General features: G+C 41.1%; 1 protein-coding gene across 10 annotated transcripts in view; it reads left to right on the forward strand.

The window, feature by feature from the left end:
* Positions 1-23028, forward strand: part of elavl4 (ELAV like neuron-specific RNA binding protein 4) — a 71628-nt gene extending 48600 nt beyond the window's left edge. For 7 of the 10 annotated variants that reach the window (XM_085398449.1, XM_085398453.1, XM_085398445.1 and 4 more), the window contains 4 exons: positions 2206-2358; positions 13112-13347; positions 19761-19799; positions 22614-23028. In XM_085398449.1, the coding sequence (XP_085254575.1) occupies positions 2206-2358; positions 13112-13347; positions 19761-19799; positions 22614-22941 (756 nt within the window). In that variant the 3' untranslated portion in view covers positions 22942-23028. Of the gene's footprint in view, positions 1-2205; positions 2360-13111; positions 13348-19760; positions 19800-22613 lie in introns of all 10 variants that reach the window. The other 3 variants (XM_085398446.1, XM_085398448.1, XM_085398447.1) reach the window with 3 other exon arrangements.
* The last annotated feature ends 4537 nt before the right edge of the window (positions 23029-27565 follow it).

The following is a 27565-nucleotide window of genomic DNA, read 5'->3' on the forward strand; positions in this document are numbered from 1 at the left end:
TTGCATGCCTTTTAAAAAATGCATGCATATACCATCTTGTGTCTACGATTTACAAGACGAACTGATGAATCAAGTTACAGTTTGCTAGTATTAAAAATACTGCAAGCTGAATATTGTGTTTTCACAACATTCATAATATTCTCATAGATAGAGGCTTTTTTTTCCAAATTGAGAAATGCAGTTATACAATAGAACATCGAGGAAAGCTGAAAATATATAATATGATTTTGATTATTAATACTGCAACAGACAGTTTGCCAGGTAGACTCATGAACCACAGTCGTGTATTTGAATCTGACTAACGTGCCTGTTTGTTCATCAGAGATGCTTTTTGAATCTCACACAGTGCGTCGTGCTTTTAAGTAAAAACAAGCTTTTTCCCAATTTTAAAAAATGGGTAGAAGTTGAATTTTGTTTACACAGTGTGCATTTTGTGAAGTCTTTTATTATAGCAGTTTGAGTTCACAGATTTTCACTCTCACACTCTCACGACACAAGAGGTTGCCTCAAGTGGTTCGTGAGATAAAGGCGGCCTTCATAATGACAGAAGACAACCCTGCATCTCTGTCTAGCGCTATCTCTTTTTCACACTTCATTTCCTCCCTCCCACTACTCTCTTTCCCTGCTTTCTCTCTCCACAACAGACTGAAAAACCCTAAAGGTAACAAGGTAAATTAAAAGGCAGCGCGGTAATTCTAAAATTAAGTTTGACGCTCTTTCATGTCACACCCTTCCCACTCTCTGCCACTACACTACTAAGGAAACGCTTGGCCCAGAGATTCACATGGTCTCGGGTGACATGTCTCTGCGAAGCGTCTTCGAGTTGGTTTCGCTGCCGCTGTTTCCTTCACCATGACACCTCAGATTTGTCAGCAATGGCTGCGACACAGCTTTCCTAGCGAGGTGTGAGGGGAAGCAGAAAGCCAAAGGTGAAAGGAGCTGACAGTGACATGCATGCACATAATCTGAGACACATTTATACTCACTTTAATCTTCACACTTACAGTTTTTCTAACTTTCTTGCACACGCGTACCCACTTCTGCGTCAGACACGCAGCGCACCACACTTGTACACAATACCGCTTACAGCTTGAGGAGGTGTTGATGGATAAGACATCTGGAGTTGGCTGACAAGGAGAGAAAATGAGGGAGAGCTGTACAGAGGAGAAAAAGAGGAGCAGAAAAAAAGAGGCAGAATCTGGAAGAGAGAGAAAGAGGAAGGAAGCAGACTGAAAATATTCAAGCAGCGGAAAGGAGAGAGATGCAGACGGAGAGAGGAAGACAGAGGAGAGGCTAAAGACGAAGATGTGTGGCAGGTTTTTAAGAAGTGAGACACGGGGAAAGCCAGCTGTTCCCAATCTTATTCTCTCACTGTAAGAGTTCAGAAGGATTTCCGTGCTGTTGCTCAAGGATATGACTGCATATATCCACAATATTTGCCTGACTTTAACCTTATTTGATGACTTATGTCTCCACATGTCAGAGGTAATGAAAGTACTGCAAGGGAAAGCTGCTCCAGTCAGCAGCGGTAGTAATGGGATTTACACAACTTTCACCGCTGCGGGTCGACAAATGAAGATGGTGTTGAAGTTCACTGGTGGAGAACTTGTGGCGTGAGCTGCGCAGCACAGTTATTCAATTCCAGGAATTAGATATAACATTTACAAATAGCATCTTTAGGGAATGCTATTGCATTCACTAAAAAGTCTAATGAAAACTGATGCCTGCCACCAAAACATGTTGGCTCTAGCCTTTTTTATTCATTCATATTTTCACCCAGAACAGCATCAGCAGCGTGGTTTTGTCTTGTAGTTATGTATTGGACAAAGTCAGAATCCTCTTCTCCTGGTTGCCTGAGCTGCCTTTTCAAAGTAAAACACCTGTGGTTTCTACTCTGGGGAGCAAAGTTTCCATCTCCTTCTGCAAAGACTGGGGGAGGCATGATGTGTTATCTCTCCAGTGTTCTAAGCAGCTAAATCTTTTCCTAACAATGATAATCCCTAAGGCAAGGTGTACTCAGAAAACACAGTCACATTTTCCTCCCTGTGGATCCAGTGATCCGCATCCTTGCCCATCCACAACACACGCACATAAAAGCCTCGCACCTCTAACGCTATAATCTTGTTTATGATTTTTATGCGTAATAAAGCAGCAAAGCTCTAATTTATTTATAAAAGCCCTTACACTGTGTTCTTTTCCCCAAAGGTGTCATATGCGCGACCCAGCTCAGCCTCCATCCGTGACGCTAACCTCTATGTGAGCGGCCTGCCCAAGACCATGACCCAGAAGGAGCTGGAGCAGCTCTTCTCCCAGTACGGACGCATCATCACCTCCCGTATCCTTGTCGACCAGGTCACAGGTATCCATGGGGCAGCACCTCCTCTCCCTTTCACTTTAACACCGAGGCACATGAACCCATTATAAATTGATACTCTCTTGTTTATGTGGAAGTTTACAGAATTTCCCCATTGCCTCGTCATTGCCTTCTCTATTTTTAGGGAAAATAGCAACCGTTCATGCTTTATTCTAAAAACATTTTTGTGTCACATTTCACTCGACAGTGTGACCAGATTCAGGAATACTGAAACAGCATAGCTCGATGTTTTTCATTATTTATTTCAGTCACCAGTGGACAAATCAAATAAAAGTCCTGTGGTTGCAGTTATGAGGTGCTGTGCAGTCAGTCTGCACCGTTCAGATAATAATGTAATTTCCAGAGGAAGCTTCATGCCATTTAAGCTGGTGTTGTCATGTTTTCCTGTGATTGGCACACCAGTGCAATGACAGCATCGATGTGACCGAAGAGAGCATTTATTAATTTGCATTTTGCGCTTCTTTACGTTCATAAAAAAATGTTGTGCAGATACCCAAAACCCTTTTGAACTTGTGAAAGAGTCACAGAAATCTGAATCAATTAATCAAAATAAAGTCTTGAAAGAAGAATCTTTTTCTACAGCTGTTCCCAAACACGATGACATGTGTCATAACTTTTTTTAAATTCAGCAAATTCAACAAAAATTCCAACTACAGGACTTTATAAGATAATTTTTTAGTACAAGTGAAAAATGTTCTCATGCAGCTCAAATTAGTAAGAAACTGTTAATTAAAGTAATGTGAGTCATGTTATGCTGTGCAAATGTGCGAAAAATATTTTGATTTCGGTCGTACTTCCAGCTCTAGTGAGTAAGTGACCATAAGAGGTAATTTTTCTGCGTGTGACCCCTGCTTGGGATGCCACTGCGAAAATAGTAATTACATGAGGGCATGAATTGCATAGTCTCATGCTCAGTTACACATTCCACTACATCCAGAACGCAGGAATGAATCACATCACCCCATTGTATTGCAGAAGAACCCCTCCAGCATTTCTCTTAGATCCATTTCAGGATGTGTGTGTGTGCCTACGGGCTCCAACCTGCTCCAGTGTTATTTGCAATGTGTACTGATGAAGCAGAAAAGGAGCAGCATGCTGTAAGCCACACTCATTTGCCTAAGCAGAATAAATCACTGCTGGCAGTGAAGTCCACGCCTGTCTGTATGCACTGAGCACAGGAGGAGAGGGGAAAGCAGAGGAAGTGAACACAAAGGATCGGAGAAAAGGAGAATGAGAAAGTGCAGATGAGGACGGAGGAGGTAGAAAAAAAGAGGATGAGCAGAGACGGGGAAGGAAAAGGAATGTGAAGTGAGAGGAAGCAGAGAGAACACTATGAGGATGGAAACGGAAGTTAAAGGTGGAAGAGATACACCGCCTCATCCATAAACACTCAGATGATGGGGCAAATTTCTTGGCCATCTCTTAACTAACAGACCTGTCACACCACCGTCCACTTTAAAGCCAGGGGAGTCCCTGTAAAACACCACACGGCTGCACAGCAAGGCGACATCTGCTTAGTAACAGCCAAATGTGTGTTTGCTCAGGACACATGCCATCGTTAAAACAACTCTCAGTGCATTCGCTGAAGGCTAGGTTCACAAGAGGCTAAATTAATTATTGTAATCACTCTTGTCTAGCACAGGATCAGTTTAAAAGTTGACCGCTTAGCATGTTCAAATGTAATGCTGCAACAGTCAAAAAGGAAAGTACAGCCTCTTTAAAATCTAAGGTTTTACATATCAGGGCATAATAAAACCTTGCAGTCATTAGCTGTACCTAAAATAAAATAAATACAACATCAGATTAACAACAAAATATGGGATATTACATTTAGTCATCCATTTAGTTAACAAAGACTAGATGTAATAGCAGAGTGAAAAACTAAGTCCACACTTAGAGGGTAAGTAACAGACAGGTGCTGCTAATCAAATGCACTTGATTAATCTATCATCAGCAAGTGTGAGCACCTCTATAAAAGCAGCAGTTTGGGCAGTTTGCTGGTCTGGAGAAGGATGCCAAGAAGGAAACACATTAGCAATGATCGTAGAGAAGCGATTGTTGCTGACCATCTGCAAAGGGTTCTTAGAGCTTTTCCAAAACCAAAGTCAAACCAGCCAAAGTCCATCATTATAAAGTGAGAATGATTATTCATAAGTGGAAAACATTCAAGACAGTTGCCGATCTGTTCGGGTGTGGATGTTCCAGCAAATTCACACCATGGTCAGGGCATGCAATGCTCTGCACAAACCCAAGAGCCACATCTCAGACTTTACAGACCTCAGTTAGCATGTTAAATGTTCAATGTCCATGGCAGTGAAATTTGAAAAGACTGAACAAGTATGGGTTGTTTGAAGTTGTTGGCGGGAGAAAGCATCTCCTCTCTAAAGACTGGAACAATGTGCTTCAGACAGACAAGAGCAACATGGAGATGTTTGGCCATAATAATTAGCTCAAAGGGGGAATGATTAGGGTTTGTTTTCCAGTCGCTGACTGTGTATTCCTCTGTATACAAAGTATTCTAGAGTCAAATGTGAGGCCATCATTCTAACAGCTAAAGCTCAGCCAAAATTGAGTAATGCAACAGGGCAGTGATCCCCAAAACAAAAGCAAATCTGCACCAGAAAAAAGAATCAAGGTGTGCCAGTGGCGCAGGTCTCACCTAGTGAGACCTGCACTAGGTCCCAGCCTGATTGAAATGCTGTGGCGGGACTTTAAGAGAGCTGTGCATGAACAAATGCCTGCAAATAAGTTCTCCACAACAATGTGAGAGACTGAGAACGTCATACAGAGAAGGATTTTAAAACTTGAACCATGCTGCATACTTCTTCTGCATTTTTGTTCAGCAATTAATGACACGGTGTAATATGTCATGTGTTTTTGTTCAGCTGAGGTTGTATTTGCCTAAGTCTCTAAGTCCTGATGAGATCTCGATGTTTTATTATGTCCTGTAAAGTTCGTTCTTTTTTTGCATGTTTGTTCAGTACAGTAGTTTGAGGAATATCCCATTCCTCTCTCCTGCACAGTCCCTTTTTTCACACATTGGATGAAAAAATCTAATTAGACCCCAGACTGAATCTTTTTTTAATGATGCCTGGAAAACTGGCTGTTGTGTTTGACAGAAGGCGACGCTGACATCACTCGTCTGGAAAAGAATATCAGAGCTAATCGGACAATTTAAGGCAAACAAGCTATGCTTATCCGCATCGTGTACAAGATGAATATAGTACAGTAAATGAAGACTGGGAAAACAATCCTCACATGCACTCGTGTAAAAGTTATATTGGTCAGCACACACAGAGAGCAGGAGGTGGGTTTTTTTAGTCTGTGAACACCCTCACTTACAATAATTGCTATCCTAACTACTGCCCTGGCCACCTGCCTCACAATTGAAATAGACACGTACTATATATGCACACACAGACACAAAGATTATGTGTGAGAGAGATGTTCTTCAAGGTGGCCCCAGAGGGTTAAGGATCAGCAGGAGAAATGTTAATGATTAATTAGATGTTAGAGTTGCTGGTGATTAAAAACATGGAGGACTTTAGAAGGGCCCTGAGACTAGTATGCTGGCATCATTGACTCATCTTTTTCTTCTCTCTGTTACTGTACAGGCATACGCATACACCCACCCACACACTCACTGCCATTAAAGAGAGAAATGGGCTGCAAATTAAAACTCTCCTGTGACTGCCAAAATGTAAGTACAGAACAAGAAAGAGGAGAGACTCAGAAAGGCAGCGAAGGAGCGAGAGGGATAGAGATTTGTGCTTGGTGTCAGACTGCTTTTTGGTTCAATGAGTGGATCGCTGTCCTGTTAGCCAGCCGCAGGATGTCCTGATGTCGGTTTTGTCACGGTGACACCTCAAAAAAAAGTCCTCAAAACTTTAGTCTTCCTGGCTTTAGGGGCATATTGATAGAGCGTCGTTACAGTGCAGCACCTTGAAGTCTCGGTGCAGGTCGACAGTGAATTATCAGCGTTTTTCTAAAATTCAATTCACTCAGTGATTCACTCTTTCTGCTAAACCGGGGATGGATTTGAAACACACCCTTACCCTGCTGATGTAAACTACATCAGAGAGATGCTGCATAGAGCTGCTGAAGTAACGAATGTTCTGCAGTGACCATCGGCAGATGGGCTGATGATCTCCAGCTCCTGCTCAGCTAAATTGGGAACATGAAGTCTGTTCTGTAAATGACCCTCCTCATCAACAGGATGCACCCTGCAGTCACTCTTCTGTTCTTGAAGACATGAAGGAACTTTAACACTGTTAGCATCATTCGTGGACAGAGATGGCTGAAGCAAAATTCACCAAAACTGGCAAATTGCCCCAAAGACTCAGGGCACGAACGCAACATTGACTCGACAAGGGTATCTCTCCATCTCTCCCCCTTCCTCTGTCTATCGATTTCTTCTGAATGGATAAGCATATTGTCTCTTTATCAGCCCGCATAGCGCCAGATTCCCCCTCCCGCCTTTCTGTCTAACCTTCGGGGAAGGCGGTCAGGCCGTGATTTTATGTTCTGACAGCTGATTTGAGCTAGCCTCAAACACACCAATCTGAAACACATGCAATATCGGAGACCTCTTTGGTTCAATAGCTGGCTATTCTTAGGTCTTCATCTCATATGCACACAGAGGTCAATGCTTACCTGATCAATGACTGCAAATACAATTGATCCGGAGACACAGCTTTTTCAAATGACAGCCCTAATGTGAAACTAAATTGCTGCTCTTTGTGTGTAAGGACCGACTGTAAAAAGGCTGATGCCACATTTCCCTTTGTGTGGGATGGAAGGAGGTAATGGAGAAAAGATTCCCATGGTAACAAGTAGCAAGCATTAATTCTGTCATATAACTCGTGATGGGGATTGCCTGTGATACTAATAGGTGCATCTTGCACGCACAATGAAATTATATGTAATATTTAGTGAAAGTTGCATGATAGGCAGCAAAAAGAAGCATTAAACTGAGAATGTATAAAAGCTTTTTTCGACAGGCAGCATCACAAATATGCAATGCTAGAGTTGAAATTAGGTTTATGGAGGTATTAAAAGTCTGACCACGTTCAGTGTGCATAATGCTGCACAGAACAGGACCTGTTTAGCCAAAATTATATTTTAATCAGAGCTATTTTCGTTTTACCTGAAACACCCTTTTTGCCGGTGACTTTGGAAAGGAAGCCACAAAGAGTGCAGTTGTTGCCCCCTGTAAGGTGACATTTTTAGATCAGAAAAAGAGAGAAAAAACAACAACAAGAGAAACAAGAAAGATTTAATTTTATTGTCTCACAATTTGTGATCAGACGGGCTCAACCGTTTTGAAAATGCGCTCCCAGAAGGTCATAACCGAACGTTTTTATGTTTTCAGATGCATAGATGTGATGCGTGGAATTACTCTGCAGCAGTCTGGAGTTGGTTGCTCATGATATAAACACAGTACTCGCGGTGCATATGCTTAAAACGCTTTAGCGCAGCCCATTTCTATTTAGAAGCTGCAGACCGAACACATAATATATTTCCCCTGCTGCCATTAGATCGCTGTAAGCATTTAGTCAACTGGAGAAAAGCTTTTAGAGCTGTTGTTGATGTGGGGAGTGATAAAAGCCATCAAGTAACCTAGAGTACAAACTTGCTTTACACTGGCGTCATCTCTGCAGTTAGATTGAACTTGTAATTTTGGTCTTGATTTAAATGTAAATATTAATTTGTGGTCTTCAGCTTTATTCTGTAGTTTGCAGTTACAGCCTAAACTTCAGCTTTGCTTGTCTTTCCAGTCAGTGCCTCATTTGCGAGGAGGACGACTGCTTAGTTCCCATTTTTGATCCGTTCTTCTCATACCTGTTGTAATGCAAAAGTAAATATAGTACTTGTGCATTACAACAATACCTTTTTTCCTCAAAGGAACTGCCCTTTCTCTGCACAGTTAGTATGTTCTCTCCTCTACTGACTTGAATAATGAATGTTCCTCTACAGACTGACACCACACTGATTCCCTGTTCTCTGTCTGTCCAATAGCAGAGAACAGAACGGTCAAGGTGATATGAGCAGAGAGCTTCTTCCTGTAGATGGGATGACTGCAGCCTTGACTCACGCTATCATCTCACATCTCTCTGCCTCGAGTTTGTTTTTCCTGTAATCTTTCGAGTGCGTTCCATCTCTGTGATAGTCGACACACACGCACACAAAACCACATATAGATATGCACATCAATACATGCGTACGCACACACCAGACAGATGGTTGGAGCTCTGCTCTGACAGAGGCCAAATCACAGGGCACCTCCACTCTTCAAAGTCTCTGAGCCTCTCTTCTCACTGCTTTTTTAAATGCCATCTGTACCCAGGCAAACTAACGCTACTTAAAACAAGGACATTGCATTTTTTTTCCCTGCCTCTAATTAGAAGCCAGTAGGAAGTTTCTTTCTGTCTCTGCCATATTAAAAATCTCTTGGAAAGGCAAGTCTAATAATTTGATACTCTTGGCACACAATTGTACGTCAAATAAAAATAAAAGGAGGGGAGATGGGAAAACAGAACACTGGAAAACAACAAGATTTTGCGTATGCATGCGAGCACTGGTGCATGCATCTGCCAGAGTGGGCCTGCTTACAAGAATACATTGTGCTAGATGGATGTGTGTGAGAGACAGAGAGCTAGAGAAAGAGAGAGAAATTCTGTATGTGTGTGTGTGTGTTTCATTATCCAGCAGCCAGGTTTCTCACCTCACTTTTTTCTGGTCCCTCAGAGGAGCAGTCATTTCTCTCTGTCAGTCAGTCAGTGTTTGGGGAAATGATAGTGGGTTTTAGAGAAAGAGTGGCTTTGTTTGGGAAGGAGCAAGCAAGAATAGCACTGTTTCCTTTCATCATCATCCTTTTTCTGTCACCTCCTAACATTCTCCTCTATTACCTTTTCTCCTTTTGTCCTTTCCTTCCTTACTTCTCATCCCCCCCTCTTTCCCTTTCTCCTTTTCATTCCGGTCTTGCCCATCCCCACGCCAAGCGCTCGCTTCTCATCCCCCATCCTCACTCCTTCTGTTTCCCCCTCCCCGGACTGAGGCAGCGTGTTATTAGTAAGGCAGCCAATGTGCCTGTCGGTGTGTGTTAGAGAGAGATAAGCACAGGTAGAGAGAGTTACATAAGCCTCTGTTGATTACTGTGGAGGAGAGGGAGAGCAAAAAAAGAGAGTAAGAGGTGAGAGAGAGTGAGAAAGACCGATTGGTATACCTTAGTAAGTACATTGTGCTCTAATGTTGCCTGTATGGCTGGCTGGTGGGTGATAAGTAGGCCTAGGCTTCTGGGGCTGGTTGAAAGGACAGTCATTAGGTTGGACTTCGTAGACTGGAAGCTTGCTTCATAGATTGCGAGTTTGTTTTTGTTACTCTGTTTAACCGGAGACAAATAAACCTTTCTCAAGGTTTATTACATTAATATGGCATGACAGAGTGGTAAAAACAGAACAGGTGCATGGATTTAAGAAGCTGTTTTTATCTTTCTTAAAAATACCTGCATTGTTTTTCAAGGCTCGTTATATTCTACCAATTTTCACCAAGGAGCAAAACCGGTAAAGAAGCAATGCTGCTACGTATTATCTGCAGCTTGTTCGCCAGTATTCTCTACAAAAGTTAACATTTTAACGATCCGTGCTATTTGATTGGATCGTCTTTCTTTCCTATCATAAACACGGGCATTGTATTTTATTTTGACCAAATCCTAAATGTGCCATACTGCTGCAGTAAGTACTAACTAGCTTTCCAGCATGTATTAATCAATTGCTGAATATAATCCCCAACAATTACAATCTTTTAGTCCTCTCTTAGTAACACTTTCTAAAAACTGCAGAGCTCTGCTGTTTTAGGAAAATGCTCAGTGCTTTATTATATATTTGTGACGCAAACCCTGGAAGAAATGGGCTTGGGGCTCTGTGTCACAGTCGGGGTGGGAAGGTTGAAAGCTACAAGAGACTTTGGGTATTTTTTAATTAAATTTTCTGAAATAAGGAAATCAGAGAAATGTAATCTTTATCATTTCACGAGGCGGTGGAGATCTAACAGATGTTGAAGTGAAGGCGGTCTCACTGCAACAGTAATTGGATTCAGAATGCATTTCACATATTGACACCCCAATGGGATGTTGGGTGAACTTCGTGACGTGGCAGTACTTTCACTATTAGACGCACTGAGGAATTATGAGAACTCTAAATTTTAAGGCTTGTCAATATTTTTGCTGTGAATGTCGCAAAACCCATTCATTCTGTTTCATTACATGATCTGTGAGCATTCTTGACTGAACAGAGCCAACAGGCACAAGTACAGCATTATGGGTGATGAGGTTTCCTGCCAACCAACCTTTCTCACCTACTTACAATGCTACTGTGCAACCTCAAGGACAAGAGAAGCTGGTGCATACATAAAACAAACAGAATACACACACACACAAATCTTTTCTCTGTCTCGCTCTCATATAAACACTGCGGTTTGGTCACGCTCCATCGAAAATGGTCATGGACACCTCCAGTCCTCTTTCCGCACTTCATTCTTAATAGCACCTCTTCAAGTCATCACATAAGTATGTGCGTGCACACGTGAATGGGTGTTTGTGTGTTTGTGTCGGGCCTTCATCTGTATGCCAAGCGTTTGTCTGGAGGCCCTCCAGCAAGAACCGGCTTAGAAGGAGCTCAAGGCCAAACAAGTGTGAGGATTAAAGGACGAATAGAGTCCTCTCTTCTGCACTCATCTCAGTGGAGGAAGTGAATGAGCAGTGCTCTCGTCTTTCTTAACTACCGCTGAGGTGCCCTTGAGCAAGGCTCTCGGAGTTGCCAAGCGCCTTATAGAAAAGTAGGGTTATTGCAGTTATCAAAGTAAACTAAGGCATTGGGGATATTTAAATGCCCAGCGTCCATTAGCGAAAAACTGTTATTTACTATACCTCAGAAACAAACGCACTGTTCCCCACTTTTCACACAACATATGCATGAAAACAACTGTAATATGTAAAGAAAGCTGTAGGAACAACAGAGGCTGTTGTTTACACTATGTACATCCCATTAGAATTGCTCGTTTTCCTGCTTCTATCAAGCTAATTAAAATGTGCAGGTACAGAGTTGGCACAAATGGAAATAAGGGAAGAGAATTTGTGAAAGGCTGTCTGGGGAGAGGGAGGTAGAAAGGTTAAAAAATGAGAATTTAAAAAAACATTTTTATGAAGTAAGAGTTAATGAGTTCAACCACCAGACATAAAGAAAATGCTGTGGTTCAAATCTGAGCCTCGCAGTGCTTTTTATTCGGTAAAGACTCTGAGGTAAGAGGTTTCTTTGTGTATAAGTTCTAAAGTCAGAAAGTTGTTGCTTATATAGTTAAAAAAAAAACTTTTCAGAAAAAGTAAACAAATTATGTTAGACTACAGAGAGCAAATTAGTTTTGAAAATTATTTTTATATTGCCATTCTTTCACAAGTCATGTTTCTGCTGCTGCAAAAGGACACTGATCACCACAGTTTGCAGTAATTGAGCTCCTTTTGTTGTGGTGACAGTTAAGAAAATACTTTCAGCACGGTATTTGAAAGAGGCAAGAAAATTGCAGAGAATATGCAAATCAGTTACCTGAAGAAAAATAAAAATAGAGAAAGAGACAGAGAGAGAGGGAAAAGCACAATGCTGTAAATCCAGAGTACAGTCACATTTATGTATTGGTTTAAATGTTTAAACTGGATTTCACCTTATTAGAAGATAAGTAATTTTTAATGAATGGTTTGCTTTCGTAGAGCGTTTTTATCTTTCTGCTTGGCTGGAAAGTAAATAACCTTCTGGTGCTCGTCTTTGGAGAAAAGAAAAGAACAAAAGGAGTGAGATGGTCAAGGTGCTTAACAGAATGAGAATTCAGGGGAGCGAGTACCATGAGACGAGCCAACAGGAAGTAGCGGGCTGGCATGAACAAAATGTGGAATAACAATAAGGAGTGCCTTTTAAGTGTGTGAGAGAGAGACTGCACACAATGATGCTCATACACAACATTCCCCTCTTCCTTACTTCCTCTCTTTTATTCAGCCTCAGTCACATAGACATGCCTGTGTGCACACAGTATTATGTAAATAGTCTCTTCGGCAGAGTGCTGCTGTCACTGCGCGAGCATCCTCTGGGCCATGCAGGCAGCCTCATTAAAACAAGGCACAGCATCCGTTAATAGATACACATATGTACACATATACGCATGTACATGTACACGTATAGAGATGCACACTTCTTAATACGCACAATGCACCAGTAAAGGACCCACCAGGGGAGCTTCCCTAAATGTTCCTCTCAGGTGGCAGTCAAAAATATCGCCACGGAAACAGCTCAAATGTCACGGAGAGCGGTGCATGAGGAGGGCGTGCAGGGGTGACTGCGACTGGAATGAGCGTAAGAAAAGACGTGACTTTGTGGCTTTAAACACCCTCTGGGTCAGTGCCACAGTGTGTGTAGCTGGTGTGTATGTGTGGGTATGGCTGTATTTGTGTTACTGTTAGAGTACAAAGCCATTTGCATTAAAAATACTTTACAATTTATTACTTTTTTTGCTTCTTTTACACTGTGGTGCATGATGTCATTGTTTATTTGTGTGGGATCTTTAAATAGGAGTAATCATGTGCAAAAGTAAGAGTGCTACTCAGCAGCACAGACATCTTTTAAATATATAGACAGTAAACCTTTGTCTGATACCTGTAAAGTAAAAGGGGCCCCTGTTTGTTTCTGATCTGCTGGCCCCGCAGGTGGCTCCAGAGGTGTTGGCTTTATCCGCTTTGATAAGAGGATAGAGGCTGAGGAGGCCATCAAGGGCCTGAATGGCCAGAAGCCATCGGGCGCTGCCGAGCCTATAACGGTCAAATTCGCCAACAACCCCAGCCAGAAGACCAGCCAAGCTCTTCTGTCACAACTCTACCAGTCACCTAATCGCCGATACCCTGGCCCCCTTCACCACCAGGCTCAGAGGTTCAGGTGAGTACAGGGGCAGGAGGACGACAGAGGAGAAGGTGGGGAGGGGAGGCTTTTAGGCAGTTTCGACACAATCGTTACTTATATCTCTATATGTGATGTGTCTAATGCAGAGTTTCCAAACCTTTGGCGCTGACCCAGTATTAAATCTTTACTATTAATTTGACGAGCCCAGGAAATTTCCAGTTGAAGTGGAGTGGCTGGTCCACTGTTCAGTAATTTTGAAAGCAGCCTTGCAGACAGTAGGTTGTCCTTGAACAGCCAGTATGAGCAGCCTGATTTTTTTGTCAGAGACATCGCGTGATGAGCCATTTGGGGTGCGCCTGGTTCCAAAAGTAAAAGTCTTTCTCAGACCATTTCCCAGTCTCATTTAATTAACGTGATTATGTTACATGAGTCACTGTTGGAGCACTATTAAGGACGGACGCAAGATGCTCCAAAGTACAAAAGAGCAACAGCAGCATTATAAAAGACCTTTTTAATGAAAATCCGAAAGGATCCAAATGTGTCCACATAAGAACGCAAGTTTGATGTTATCTACAACCTTGTATGAACTCAAATTAATTCACTTTCAGTTAAACTTCAGGTAAATTTTTGAAACAATTGGAAGCCTGAGACAGCGGGCATCTGCTATAAAGTGATGAAAAGCACAATTTCTTAGAAAGAAAGCTAATTTAAAGTGATAGCTATAACATAACAGCATCATGATCTTGTTGCAGAGTCTTTTGTATCTAATTTGACCAAAAAAATGCATTAAAAGAAAAAGTAATAATAAAATAACAGGATTTCAGAGACTGAAACATACTTCCTAGAACCAGTGGCACCTCCTCCTTCCAGGCTCTTTTTCAGAGATGTTTTAAAGTAGCAAATTGAAAACAAAGTGTAGACATAAGATAATCAACAACATGATTGGGCCATCTGCTCACAAGGTTGGGAATCTCAAGTTGAATGTCATCTGCTTATGTAGAAATTAAGGAAAACAAGTAAAGTATTTACTAGAAAGCTTCACAAACAGCCATGCTTTGTGTATCGCACAATCTGAAACTAAAATAATTTGATTTAATGTTTACTGATCAGCTATCAGTCTTAAACTTCATACAGATTTTTCTTGGTCAACGTGAAACTCAGTGCATTCAATTTAGGAAACATGTCTACTCCAAACAACAGGCCTGATTTGGAAAACACGCACCAAGTGTCCATCATTATACAAAGTTAGATACCTCATTGGCCATTGCTTTATGTAGCCGTTATATGTCCGTGTGTCCGAGGACTGCAGCCTTTTGCCAAAATGATTGTTTGCAATGCAATCAGGTGTTATAATTATTCGTGCTCTCTGGATCAGGTGTTACCCTACATTTAGAAATTTAGGTGTCATATTTGTGGTTTGACATGTCTGAAAGGGCATGAATTTCATTTCGTGAAATTCAGTTTGCCATGCAGCGAGCAAAGATTAACTTTCCAGATACTCTTATTCATATCAGTCTGCTCAGCTTTTGCAAGTGCTATAAGGCCGACTGCTCTGCTCTGTTTTTAAAATTTTATTTCTTTAATTGTTTTATTAATGAAGTAGGAAGGTATTTTTTTGTTCTACACACTTAAGTCATGATAAGTACATCAAGTCACTTCCTCCATGTCCACAGGCTGGACAGTTACCATTAAACAAACCATACTGCAGATATTGTTAATCTTAAATTAGAATAGAATATGAGTATGTTGTTGCAGTAACATATATGCTAAAGAATTGTGAACACTTGGGCTCTATAGCATTGTGATGCCGTGGTTAGCACTGTTGCCAGAGGGTCAAATCCCTACTGGGGATGCACCAAAAATTAGCCGACCCCCTTTGAGCAAGCACCTGGCAACAGTGGGAATGAAAAACTCCCTTTTAACAGGATGTAACCTCCGACACAACCAAGCTCAGGGAGGGGCGGTCATCTTCCATGACCAGTTGGGTGTGGCGGGTGGAAAACAGGACAAAAAACACACTGTAGAAGAGAGGCAGAGATTAATAATAAAGTTTGAATGCTGTCTCCAGGTCCTTTAGCTTCCTCCCACATTCCAACGACATGCATGGGTTAGACAAGGTGTTTCGAATATTGCTGGGTTTTTACCATGTAAAGCACTTTGAGGCAACTGTTGTTGTGAATTTCTCACTATATAAATAAAACTGAACTAAACTGATGGACTGGCTCTAGCTCCCTTCGACCTTGAGTTGAATAAGTGGAAGAAGATGAGAAAGAGTCAGAGGTTTCCTGTCTTTGATAAGCTTCATTCTTTTCAACTTTACACACGCTTGAGTAACAGTTGGACATGTTGAATGCGATTCAGTATCGAGTATCATGTTTAATTTCTCACACCTTTAACGAAGCAGATTTTATGAAAACGGGTTCAGAATTAAGTCATTTCTATAGTTTGTTTACTAGCAGATCCTGACTGGTCCAGCATGAGAACTACCCAGACACACATCAAATCACAAACACAATATCTGTGTTTCTATATCTATGGTAACACTTATATTCAGAGAGCATGAGTCACCCCAGTGTCTGTGTTACAACAATGCTGCACTTTCTCTCCTGTGAACAGTCATTTGGCAAAAGCATCCTCTGAACAACAGGTGTGAGCATTGCACCTGGTGCAGGTGTCCGTAAGTCAGCGAGAGCTCTGCGTGGGTCCACCCAGATCAGAGAGGAACTGTTCATAAGAGACTGTGGGGTTCTGTCATTCACAACTACATGTTTCCCCTCATTTCATCATGCTGCCATTGTGTCGATGCTTCCAGGCATATTCAGGCCTGGGCAAAAACACATATTAGGAATATCTTTTTTTTTCCCATAATTTTTGCAAAACAAAAAGATACATTTTTACTGTTAGGTATTGTCCTTTAATTTTACACTCATTCTGCACGATGTTGTCCACTGTTTTGGACCGAAAGCTATCACCCCTACCAGACATGAAAGACATGAAATACTATAAATACTGCATGAGTCTGTGACTGCATTACAAGCTGACATTATTCAAGAGACTGAGGCCTTAAATCCAGTCAGCAGAGGGCCAGTTAAAACAAATCATTACAAAATGAATATCAGGATTTAAATTTTAACCCCATTTCAGCTTCCCAAAATTAATGTTATCTTCATGTCTTTAAAAAATGTTTTTGCCCAGGTCAGTAATCTTAACACCAAGTTAATATACAGTAGTTCGTACACTGTGTGGCATCCTACCCAGTCATATGCTGTCATTAAAGACCCAAACATCATCATATTATGGCACCTAGAGGTAGTTTGAGCGTACTCCTTAAGCTCAAGTTACCTTTCACCTGAGTAACCAATAAGAAAACAGAAACAGCACACTATCATATTATCCAACAAGAATGTTTTAGAACTGAAGACAGAATATGTGCTTACACAATTTCCTCTCTTTCAATAACACTAAGCCGGTCGTGCTGTTTACTCTCCATCAAAGTCAGAGCTTGGAAGGTATTTTTCTTCTGGAGCAGCTTCCCTGGTGTGACACCTGAGCGATGTAGCGTGGCTGTGTGTCTGTGATACGCCAAGCCAATTTACAGGCTCTGCAGGAGAGCTGTCGCTTCTCATCACAACTCACAACCACAGTACACTTCCTTACCGTGTCCCTGTGTTCCTGCTCTCTGCTCCCGAGCCCTTTGCTAAAATCCTTAACACTTAAAAGTTATAAATGGGGTTGATATGTGTGGTTTCCAATTTTTTAACAAAATTTAAGAAGGACTAAGGATGAAAAACTGCATTTATTCAGAACCGATCTCTTGTTTTGCTTACTTCCAACTATTTTTGAAGTTAGACACATTTTATGTGCACCTAGCAACGAGTACTGGAAATAAAATCCACCATAGATGCTAAAGTTGTTTTAGATAGTAAGAATGTTGTTTAGGAGACCCAAGTTTTTAATAAATCGTCTTGGCACAGTACAATCCTGCTGCAGCGATAATTACATCTGTCCTGTGTGAGTAAATCATGTGGGCCTGCCGTAACGCAAGCTAATGTATAATGTGCTCGTACGGTCCCTCTCCAAGACAGCAAACATAATCGACTCAAGCACAATACGCGAAGCCCTAGATCCCCGCTTGCTTCCAATCCTCTGTCGTTAACTAATGGTACTAATTAGCAAATTAGCCTTATTATATCCAGGGCAGGAGCCAATTTTAATTGAACAGATTTTTGTTTCAAAAAGGAAAAGACAAAAACGCCCATTCCACCATTAACATGCATTGACAGACAGCACAAAAGCCCTATTGTTTGCATCCAGCTTGGAGAGGCAGCGTGAAAAGCTGGCAGAGTGTTTGCGTGGCGAGCTTGCATCAGTGTGGATTCGTACATGTTTGAGAGAAAGGAGAGAGTGTGTTAGCAGCAGGTTGTTTTGTTGTGGCCCAACGGCCCATCGGCCAGCAGATGTCTTCATGCTCCCGAGCCTGGAGCGCCTCTCCTCTGAGCATCCTCTCCAATTGACTCATTTACCCACAAAGCAGGCTGCTCGTTCCCTCCCCACGTAATGAGCTAATTACTGTTTTAATAATTCCGTATATCCTTTTCTCCACTTTTGTTCTTTGTTTTAGGGCTGCTTTTGTACTGCTTGGTAATTTTAAGTGAGAACAGTGCTACAGTGCAGACACACCATGAAGCCAAGCAATAAGCAGGTCTATCATTTACCCAGAAGGTTTATGTAAACTGTGAAAAGGTTATGTAATTTACCTCCAATGAGGGGTTTCAATGTAGGTCACCACATTATCAATTTATTTACAAAATTGAGCAGTTCCCTCAGAAGATTATGTCTTGAAATTAATTTGTGAAATTAATATTTTTGAACACAGGTTAGTACAATGTTGCAGTGTTTTTCATTTATAAGAGAATTAGCTACAATTACCTGGCATCCTGGTGTTAAATTGTCCCTGATTAGAAGATTACTAATCTGTTATCTCTAACAGGCAGAGTAAATTTCATTTAACCTGATTAATACAAATAGTACTGTGATTATTATTATTAATATGCAAGATATTTACTACAAGGCTGCACAACTGCTTAAATAATCAGGATGTGTGTGTGTGATATAGGCTATATTTCAAGGCAGTGATAACGTTGCCTTGAAATATAGATTATTGAAATTTAACATTCTTTAAAATGTGCACCGCATGGAAGATTGTGTGCCTGTGTGAGTTCCTGTCTTTGCAAGGAAGCAAGAGAAAAGGAGAAACAACCCTGACAGTCGAATCAAAGTCAGAGAGTTTGTAGTGTTTTCAAGAGGAACGAGGCGTCGCTGGCCAGCTGTTGCTCAATAAGCCGTTGCCCCTGTCCATTAGGCCAGAGGAGTTAATAAGACATGAGACAGGCCAGACCCAAGTGAGGAATGAAGGTCATTGAGTCACTAAGCAGGCTGCATCCATCCAAGAGGGCCAACGTTTCATACAGCCCACAGGTTTCCGAAGCCCAGCTCACAGACAGACACACAAAGCCTGCCTGGTTCTTAAACAACACACAAATAGTAGTTCACCCCAGATGACTGCAATGGCTGTAGCTCGCAGGCAGAAATTATTACGAAAGCAGAACATCTCCCCAAATCTAACCCTTTTAGACAGAGCACACCCTCTGACTAACACGCTGCCATTCCACCCGACCTGTTAGCACTTAACAGGTTGACCCCAGCCACAAAGACAGCATTCACAATTTCACGCCTAGTTTAACATTCAGTTGTGCTTTTGTGTTTTCCCATCGCATAGAAACACGACTAATCATCGTCACCTCTCTCGCTCACCATCGTTCAAATGCCAAACCATTACACTGACAGAACTCTTGATCATTTCCTGCCATCTCAAGTGTTCTCTTAATCGAGTTAACACAAATTCAGGAGCGTAGAACCTGAAAATAAATTCTCATTTACCTCCATCGTAATAAACCATCGATGTGGTGTCATAAATTGTATGGATACCCACATGCAAGATTACGATTTGCAATTGTGTAGCATTGCGGCTAGGCTATCATACTAGTATGGCCTAGAGCAATGCTGTGCTAACACACTGCCTGCCCTTAGTGTTATGTGTGCAACTGTAATCCTGAACTGTGACCAGTCAACTGCTGTGTAAGAATTAAATGGTCGCACCTACAGTAATATTAACGTGCCCGATTGCAGGGCTACGATGAGGCCTACGAAGAAGCTCAGTGGGTGACTGAGCGAGTGCAGAGCATACTGATTGTACTGTAGATTCACTGATTAACTGATGATAGCATTTTCTGGTGGGGCTCCTCAGTGTAATGGACCAACTATAGATGGGTTTGTTTGTTCTTGAGTGAGGAGGGCCATGCAGTTCCTGCAGGGACTTAACATTAGTTCCATTGAGTGAGTCGACCATCTGCCCACCATTAACCCCAGAACCCTCCTTCTCTTTACAGGCTGGACAATTTGCTTAATATGGCCTATGGCGTAAAGAGGTAATTAAAAACTTCACCCAATGCCAGATGTCCATGTTGACTCAGTGATTTTTCAATATCCTTTTTTCCTGTTTGTTTTTATTATTTATTTTTTATTATTTTTTTCCTTGCATTTTTGCAATCACTTTGCATTTGCAAATTTGTTCAAGGTCAACTGCATTCTTGGTTCTTTGATTTGTTTGTATGTTTTTCCCCCGTCAGCTTCAGTTGGCTTTAAAACCTTCCCAACCACTCAAAGTGTAAAAAAAAAAAAACCCCAATCAGCCTTGTTTTCAGTGGTGATGAATTTGCTTTGTTTTGATTATGAAAGTGCTGGTGTTGTTTGGATTGTTTTGGGTTGTTTCAACAGATTTTGTTCTCTGGTGTAAAACTTCTCATTTCTAGGTGTGTTGGTTTTATTTCTACTGGATTCAGGTTCTCCTGCCTTGTCGCCATAAATCTAGAGCTTGGTCTCCCTTTAGGGTCAAATTTTAAATTTGTCACTGTGAATGTATGTTAGAATCAAACATTTTGTCAGTCAGATACAACCTATGACAAAATAAAAATTTTGCACACATTCTTGGTAGTGCTAATAGAATTCAAGAAAAGTTTAGCTAGGACTTCTGATAAGGCTAGATGAACCTGGATCCCTGCTGGAAACAGGAAATGCTGTTTCACTGCAGACAGTTCCAGCTTTGCTCAGCACTGCTCTGCTCAAACTCCTTTCCTTCGCCTCCATGTTTCATTTTGCTTTCTCACCAGCATAGGTGTTACATAACCCAGAGCAGCAGCCACTGTGGTGATAGATGTTCCATGTGCTGACGGTGGCACCTTGCATGTTGCAAGCACAGGGGGCATCATCAGTCAGTCAGCTTAGAAACTCAAACAGAACCCAAGGTTTAGCTCGAGAGATATTTTCTCTTTGCAAGTTCCTCTAAAAACCTGTAATTTTGCCAAACAAGATCATGTTTTTGCAGAATAACACTCTCATAGTGATGCAATATGACATTCAAAGGTTTAACGCTCTCCAGTAAGCACTTTACCCTCAACCCGAGTCTTTACATCATTTTATTAAAAGGTGAAAATAGGTGTCTGATTTAGCGGTCCTGATTGCAAAGCATGTCATCAAGTTGCAAGTGTTTTTCAGTGATCTGGGGCTATTTTTTGAAAGGAAAGAGAAGGAAAGTGTTAAGAGCTGGAAATGGTTTAGCGTTAGAAAGGACAGAATAGATATCTGGTCAGCTACACAGTTGCTATGCAACCCGTGGTCTGGTCTGTAACATTGGTTAGTGCTCGGTCCCACTCTGGTGGGTATGCTTGCATACACGCTTACACCCATACGCACACATACATACAGGCACACTCATTTCCACCTTCACAAATCCAGTGTAAGCTAGCCTTCATTTAGCCAGAAACCTGACGTTGTCCAGCTTAAATTTACAATTGGCATGAAGTTTTTTTAAACATAAGAGAGGCCTGAGTGTGGCTGAGCATGTCAGACAGTGAGGCCTTTTACGATTCATCCTAAAGGATCCTCTCAACAAGAAAGGGAGGCCACATGATTTGGTGTCTATTATAACCTAGTTTCTTGTTGCAAGAGTCTTGTGGTGGTAGGTAATTTAAAAAAAAAATAGATCAAAATATTGCAGATTTATAACTATGAGTCCATGTCATCTTAATTATACACACTAATTTGATCTAAATCACAAAAGTGTAATTGCTGCAAAGAGCTCCTTACGGTTGATGATCTTGCTAACCTGAGGCAAGTATTAGCATCCAAAACAACTGCAAGCAAACTCTGTATGACCAAAGTCATGCAGGAAGGTCGTAGTGATTGACCACATATAGTCACTGGAAACAGGAGGCTCTGGGCCCCGAGCAGCAAGCAACGCTATCGATCAGTGCCACGAGCTCTGGAGTAGAACAGATCAGAACGCTCTGCAGGAGGGGAGAAGGGGGGAGGAATACACTTTGTACCTTAATGCCACTGGGCTGTAAAGTGCTTCCATTTTCCATTTAGTTTGCTCCCTCTTCCCTCCCTCCTTTTCCTTAAGAAAGCAGCCATCTCTGAGACAGCTGCAGCAAAGCGGAAATCTCAATTAAAGCACTCCCAATAATGCCTATAGTCGTTTCTTGAAGAGAGGTGGCATAAGAAATGAACCTTTTTATCTCATTTACCTTTTATTTAAAGGTGGGGGTATTTTTTTCTCCTCTCTCTTTCCTTTGAGCGGAAAGGCAATTAAGTGAAGTCAACTGAGGATTCAAATCTCTTGCATCACAAGAAAAAGGAGAAGATTATGAGGCGAATGACAACAGATTTAGCAGGCTGGTGCATGATCTTTCATGAATTTCTAGCAACAGTTTAATTCAGCGACTTCCTGCAATTTAACACCTAAAGGAGCCACTCAGGGGCACAAAGAGAAAACCTTCATCTGCATCTCCTTCAGCAGAAATACAGCATAGCGCACACAGCGCCGTCATCATTCCAGACAGGAGACTTTTCAGAGCCAAAGAGTTCTTGCAGGATTTAGTGGCAGCTTAGCAAACGAATGCAGACTGCCCTGACATATTTGCACATACGTTCGTACGGAGTACTTGCATGTTTATCTGATATGGTGTGGTTTGGCTTTGAGATCAGTGGCTTGACCAGACTATTTGGCTGTAGAGAGTAGCGTGCGATTCAGGCGAGGATCATGGCAGGACCTTTTTGTTTTTCACTGGTTAGGGCGATTTCATGTACAGCAGATGCAGACACTGTTTCTCTGTGTGCCTCAACTTGCCCAGTTAACGCTTGCCGTTTTCTCTTCTTCCTCCCAACTGTGCCTCTCCTCTCAGGTTTTCACCTATCACTATTGACAGCATGACCAGCCTGGTTGGCATGAACATCCCCGGGCACACGGGCACCGGTTGGTGCATCTTTGTGTACAACCTGTCCCCAGATTCAGACGAAAGCGTGCTCTGGCAGCTGTTTGGGCCGTTCGGCGCAGTCAACAACGTCAAGGTGATCCGTGACTTCAACACCAACAAGTGCAAAGGCTTCGGCTTCGTCACCATGACAAATTACGACGAGGCGGCAATGGCCATCGCCAGTCTCAACGGCTACAGGTTGGGCGACCGCGTCTTGCAAGTCTCCTTCAAGACTAACAAGACACACAAGTCCTGAACTTTACCAGGTAGAAGCAGTTGCCCCGCGACTTTGTCTGCTCCAAAATTGCCCCCAACCCCCCCTACCCCCACCTCCACCCATCCCTTAGCCCCTTCAGTCACTACCACTACCACCCTACTACAGCCATCCAACACAGCAAACTCCAACCGGAACATAAAGCAACCAACAAACCATCAAGCAAATTGAACTAGAAATGGCTTATATTATAACTTTGGACCTATAAGCCAACGTTGCCTAAGTATTACAAAAATGAAATGATGAAAACGTTCACAAGTTTTGGGAAGCTCCTGCGATAATGCAGGCTTCTCTTTGTTGTATATTCTTTCTGTTTCTTGTGGTTGTTATAATGTTTTTTCTCTTCTGTGTAAAACAGTAGCAAATCCCTGTATCCCCTTATTTCAGAGAAGAGAACGTCCTCTTTCGATTGGAGCCTTTTCTCTGTCTTGATTCAGGATTTGTTTTTCTTTTGTAAATCCGGATCCACTGTCGGTAGTATTATATACCTCCCCGTCTAGTAAACGGGAGGCGGCTCTTTTTTAAATTGGTGAACCATTCATTCATTTTTAGCGTGTATTTCAAAGCGTCCCCTTACCGATTACAAACGGGATTCCACGGGATCCCGGTAACTCTGATGTAGAAAAAAAATAAATTTCTAACATTGTTTTTGTTTTGTATCGCAAACAAAACATAATGTCTTTCCTCACTTGGGGTTCAGGGAGATGGGGCAAGGGAGGGGATGGGTTAGCTTTGCTGATGACACGTTCAGTAATTTAAGAAAAAAAAATATCACTGTTGCCAAAGAGAAGATCTCTTTGCTTGGAAAAAAAAACACGTTTAGAAAAAGATAAAAATAAATAGAAAGATCTATTTTTATAAATGATAATTAAAATAATAATTATTGAAGAATTTTTACAAGAATCTGGATTTGAAAAAAAGAGAAAAATATTTTGACTGGCTAACTAGGGGGGGCCGGGGCGGGTGGGAGGGGGCACCACCTTGTCTTGTCGTTCTGCCGTGGTACTTTATAGGATCGGAGGTTGTTTTTTGGGGAATCCAAGTTGGTAGCGATTTTGTAGATGGAAGGTTTTGTGAACAAAGGATGCAATCTGAGGCAGGTGATTTTGGTAATTTTTCACACATGTACTAGTGCATAATTATTCAGCGATACCCAAAAGGGAAGGGAGAGGGGTCTTTCTGAGGCCTAACCATCCTCACAGTCCAGAGCCCAAAGCAAGAAGACCCTTTGTCCGCTTGTTTTCCTGTTTTTGTCATCAGTCGATATGGGATCTCAGTAAATAGATATATACACATCTATCCATTTAGAAGCATACTATACATTATCTATATCATTTTCTTCGCTCTTACATTTGAGAAGAACTTCCTTTTAGCGATCAACAGTAGGTGCTATACTACATTATTCACATATCTTAAATATCCAAGTTTGTTGTTCTATGTGTTGTTTAAAGAAAAAAAACTACTTTGATGTTGGCATTGAATTGAGCTGCTGTTCTTTGTTTAATATTTGTTTAATGTTGGCCCAGAAATCTGGTGAGACTATTTCTTTACTGAATAATCAGATTTGACTAAATCGGGCCTTGTAAGAATCACTGAACAAATTTTTTATTTGTTTTTGGGGGTTTTTTTTGTTGGTTTGCTGACTTTTAGGTTACTTGCTGAGCGTGAAACGTTTGTCAAAACTTAATGATGATTAGCTAGTTCCGTTAGTCTAGATATTTGTTTCCTTAAAAAGGATCTATGACAACTGTGTCTTTATTTGCTGTGTACAAATAGATGATATATATAAATATATATATAGTCTACATTTGTTTTACAATATCTACTGTACTATCTGAGTTGTCACTGTTCTTTTGTTCGTTTGAGCTTGTCTTTTTCATATGACAATTTATTATGAAGTGGTGGTTCAGTTACTTAGAAAAACTTGTGAGGAAACTGTTCAATTGTTGTCATGTTGCTTGTGGAGAAAAAAAATTGGATTAACTTTTAGTTAACTACCGCGGCAAAAGAAACCGAACAAAAGCTTAGAGTATAAACGTGTTGGTTTAACGGTTTGTTTCCTTATCTATTTTTGAAACTATTTATTTTTCTATTTATTTGTATTTATTCTATATTTATGATTCATTAATTTATCTGTGTATTTATGTATTTATTTGTTTGTTTCATTGTCTGTGTATTTGCGTGATTCTGGTACAGGGAGGGGGGCGTTTCTGAGCAAAAGGGAACAAAGCGACTAGTGGAGAGGCTCTTCCAGTAGTCCACTGCACTGAGAGAACTTTTAGTACGTTTGTGCTTTGTACCAATATATCAAAATTACAATATAAAAAAAATCTAAAAGTCAAGAAAACTGAAAAAAATGTCTGGAGGGTCGGGGGACGCTCTTCCCTTATTACTAGAAACAGTTACTCGCTATGCATAACCTAGTTAATAGTTCAATTTGCTATTGCTTTTTTCTTGTCTTGTTAAAATGAAATCTTTAGATCTTTTTCAATAAAGTTTAGTCTTAATAGAATGTTATAAACAGTCGTTCTGGTTCAATATAACCTGTGATAAGTTTGTGTAGTTCTAATAAGCCACTCCGTCCACACCCTCCCTCCACTTACTACCGCTTTGTGATGAAACCTTATGCAAAAATGTGGGTCTGAAAGCATAGTTTTCCGTTTCGGTTAGCATTTTGTATGACATTCAGCTCTCGGAGGCTCGGGCAGACAGACATTAAAAATTGTTGTTCGAGGGTCATTCATTGCACTGGACTAAATCGGTCAAAGAGTCAGAACTTATTTTTAAGAATGTTCATCATGTTTTCAAATGACGTACCAACAAAGCTTTGAGAAATTGTTACCATTGCACACCAACTGTTCTTTCCAGCAGTTGTTGCTATACATAAGAAGTACTCTGGAGGTATAAAAAGGGATTGTACCGATTCTATATTTTATATACTCTAATATGATATATATTATATATTTTGAAAGGTGAAAGGTAGGGGGAATGGTTCCAGAAGTATAAATATAAGAAATTGGATTTTTTTTGTTTGTTGTTAAGACTTGAAAACATGAAGGAGGTGTGCGGAGAGCATTTGAAACACTCAGACGCATGCTCGCATAGTACATCCTCCTCTCTCACACCTCACTCATCTGACAAGCTGGGTCATTTAATATCATTACCATTATCCAACCGTCATCTTTGCCATCCTGTTGCTTAATGTTCGAAAATGTCATGACAGCAACAAACCAACCAACCAACCAGACCCCTTCATGCTCCCCGCTGCAGTCGGGAGCTTGAATTATGCAACGACCCCAGTAGAATGTTCTGATGTGTGAACTTATTTCCTACACTGTATGACTTTTGAACTCTTACGATGCGTGCCTGTGTTCCGCCTAAACCCTGTATGCACGTGTGTGTGTGTGTGTGTGTGTGTGTGTGCGTGCGCGCGCATTTGTGCATGTTTGTATGCATGTTCCTTTAAGTAACTGTGTGCGTGTTGTGTGTTTGTCCACATGCGTTTGTTAGTGTGGAGTACATCCATGTGTGTATGTACAGTATATACATATGTTCAGTGTCTGTGCTTTCCTCTTTGTTTTTTTTGTTTTTTAATTAATTTCTTGGCACATATATACAGATGTGTGTGTCCCTGAGTGCACCTGCGCGCGCAAGTGACTGAGACAGCTCAGAATGTGTGTGCGAATGTGTGTGCATGTCAGGGTGTTTGAAACATGGGGCTGCGTCACCTCGCTCTATGCCCAACCCCTATGGCTCACACCATCCCCTGTAGCGCCTTATAGTGGCAGCCTGCCAGTAGGAACAACGCAGCCAGTAGTGGAGGAGGGAAGGTGAACAGAGGAACTAGGCTCTTCTTGTCAGTTTTCATTTTCCTCCTGAGACGTGTTTGTTTACTATCTGAAAAATCTATAAATGAAATCTTTAAAGACAAAAAAGACGAAAAAATGTTCACGGGGCCCCATGACCGCGGCTCTCTCTACTCTCTCCTGCTTATGTTATTACTTAACAATTATCAATGATGATTATTATGATTATTATTGCTATTATTCTTAGTATTCTTATTCTTATTATTAATCCAATTACTGCGATGAATGACTTCATGTTATCCTTGCTAGTTTAGGTCATTTCTGAAACTGGAAACAAAATAAAAATCTTGCTGTAAATGTTTGTTTTTTCTTTTTCATAAAACTGTTGTGTTTGAATTATTTGTACTTTTGAATGTTGGGACAATAAAATGAGGTGTTAAGAGCTCTGATGTTTCATTTTTCCTCACATCCCTTCAAGGTAGGAAATCTTTTTGTGATTAACACTGTGAAAGGGTCTAACTTGAGGATGAGATGTCCAAGTGTCATCTGTGACTAAAAACTAGAAATAATCGTTAAAAACGAATAAGTGAGCTAGGTCAAATCAACTCTAGCTTTCATGCAGGACTCAAACCCCAGTCTTCTGCGTGAAAGTCCTTTGTTGCTCTTTTTACTAGGCCTCCTCCATCTGTCACAGTGTATAAAGTTCATCATCCTATATCATCTTAAATGTAAAAATAATTTACTCGTTTCAATTGTTTGTATCTGTTGATCAACCTTTGTTTTTGTGGTTAGAGCTACAT

Source organism: Rhamphochromis longiceps, linkage group LG23 (assembly GCF_057381845.1).
Source record: "Rhamphochromis longiceps isolate RC_006_pf linkage group LG23, R_longiceps_female_GT1.1, whole genome shotgun sequence".
NCBI classification, from domain to species: domain Eukaryota; kingdom Metazoa; phylum Chordata; class Actinopteri; order Cichliformes; family Cichlidae; genus Rhamphochromis; species Rhamphochromis longiceps.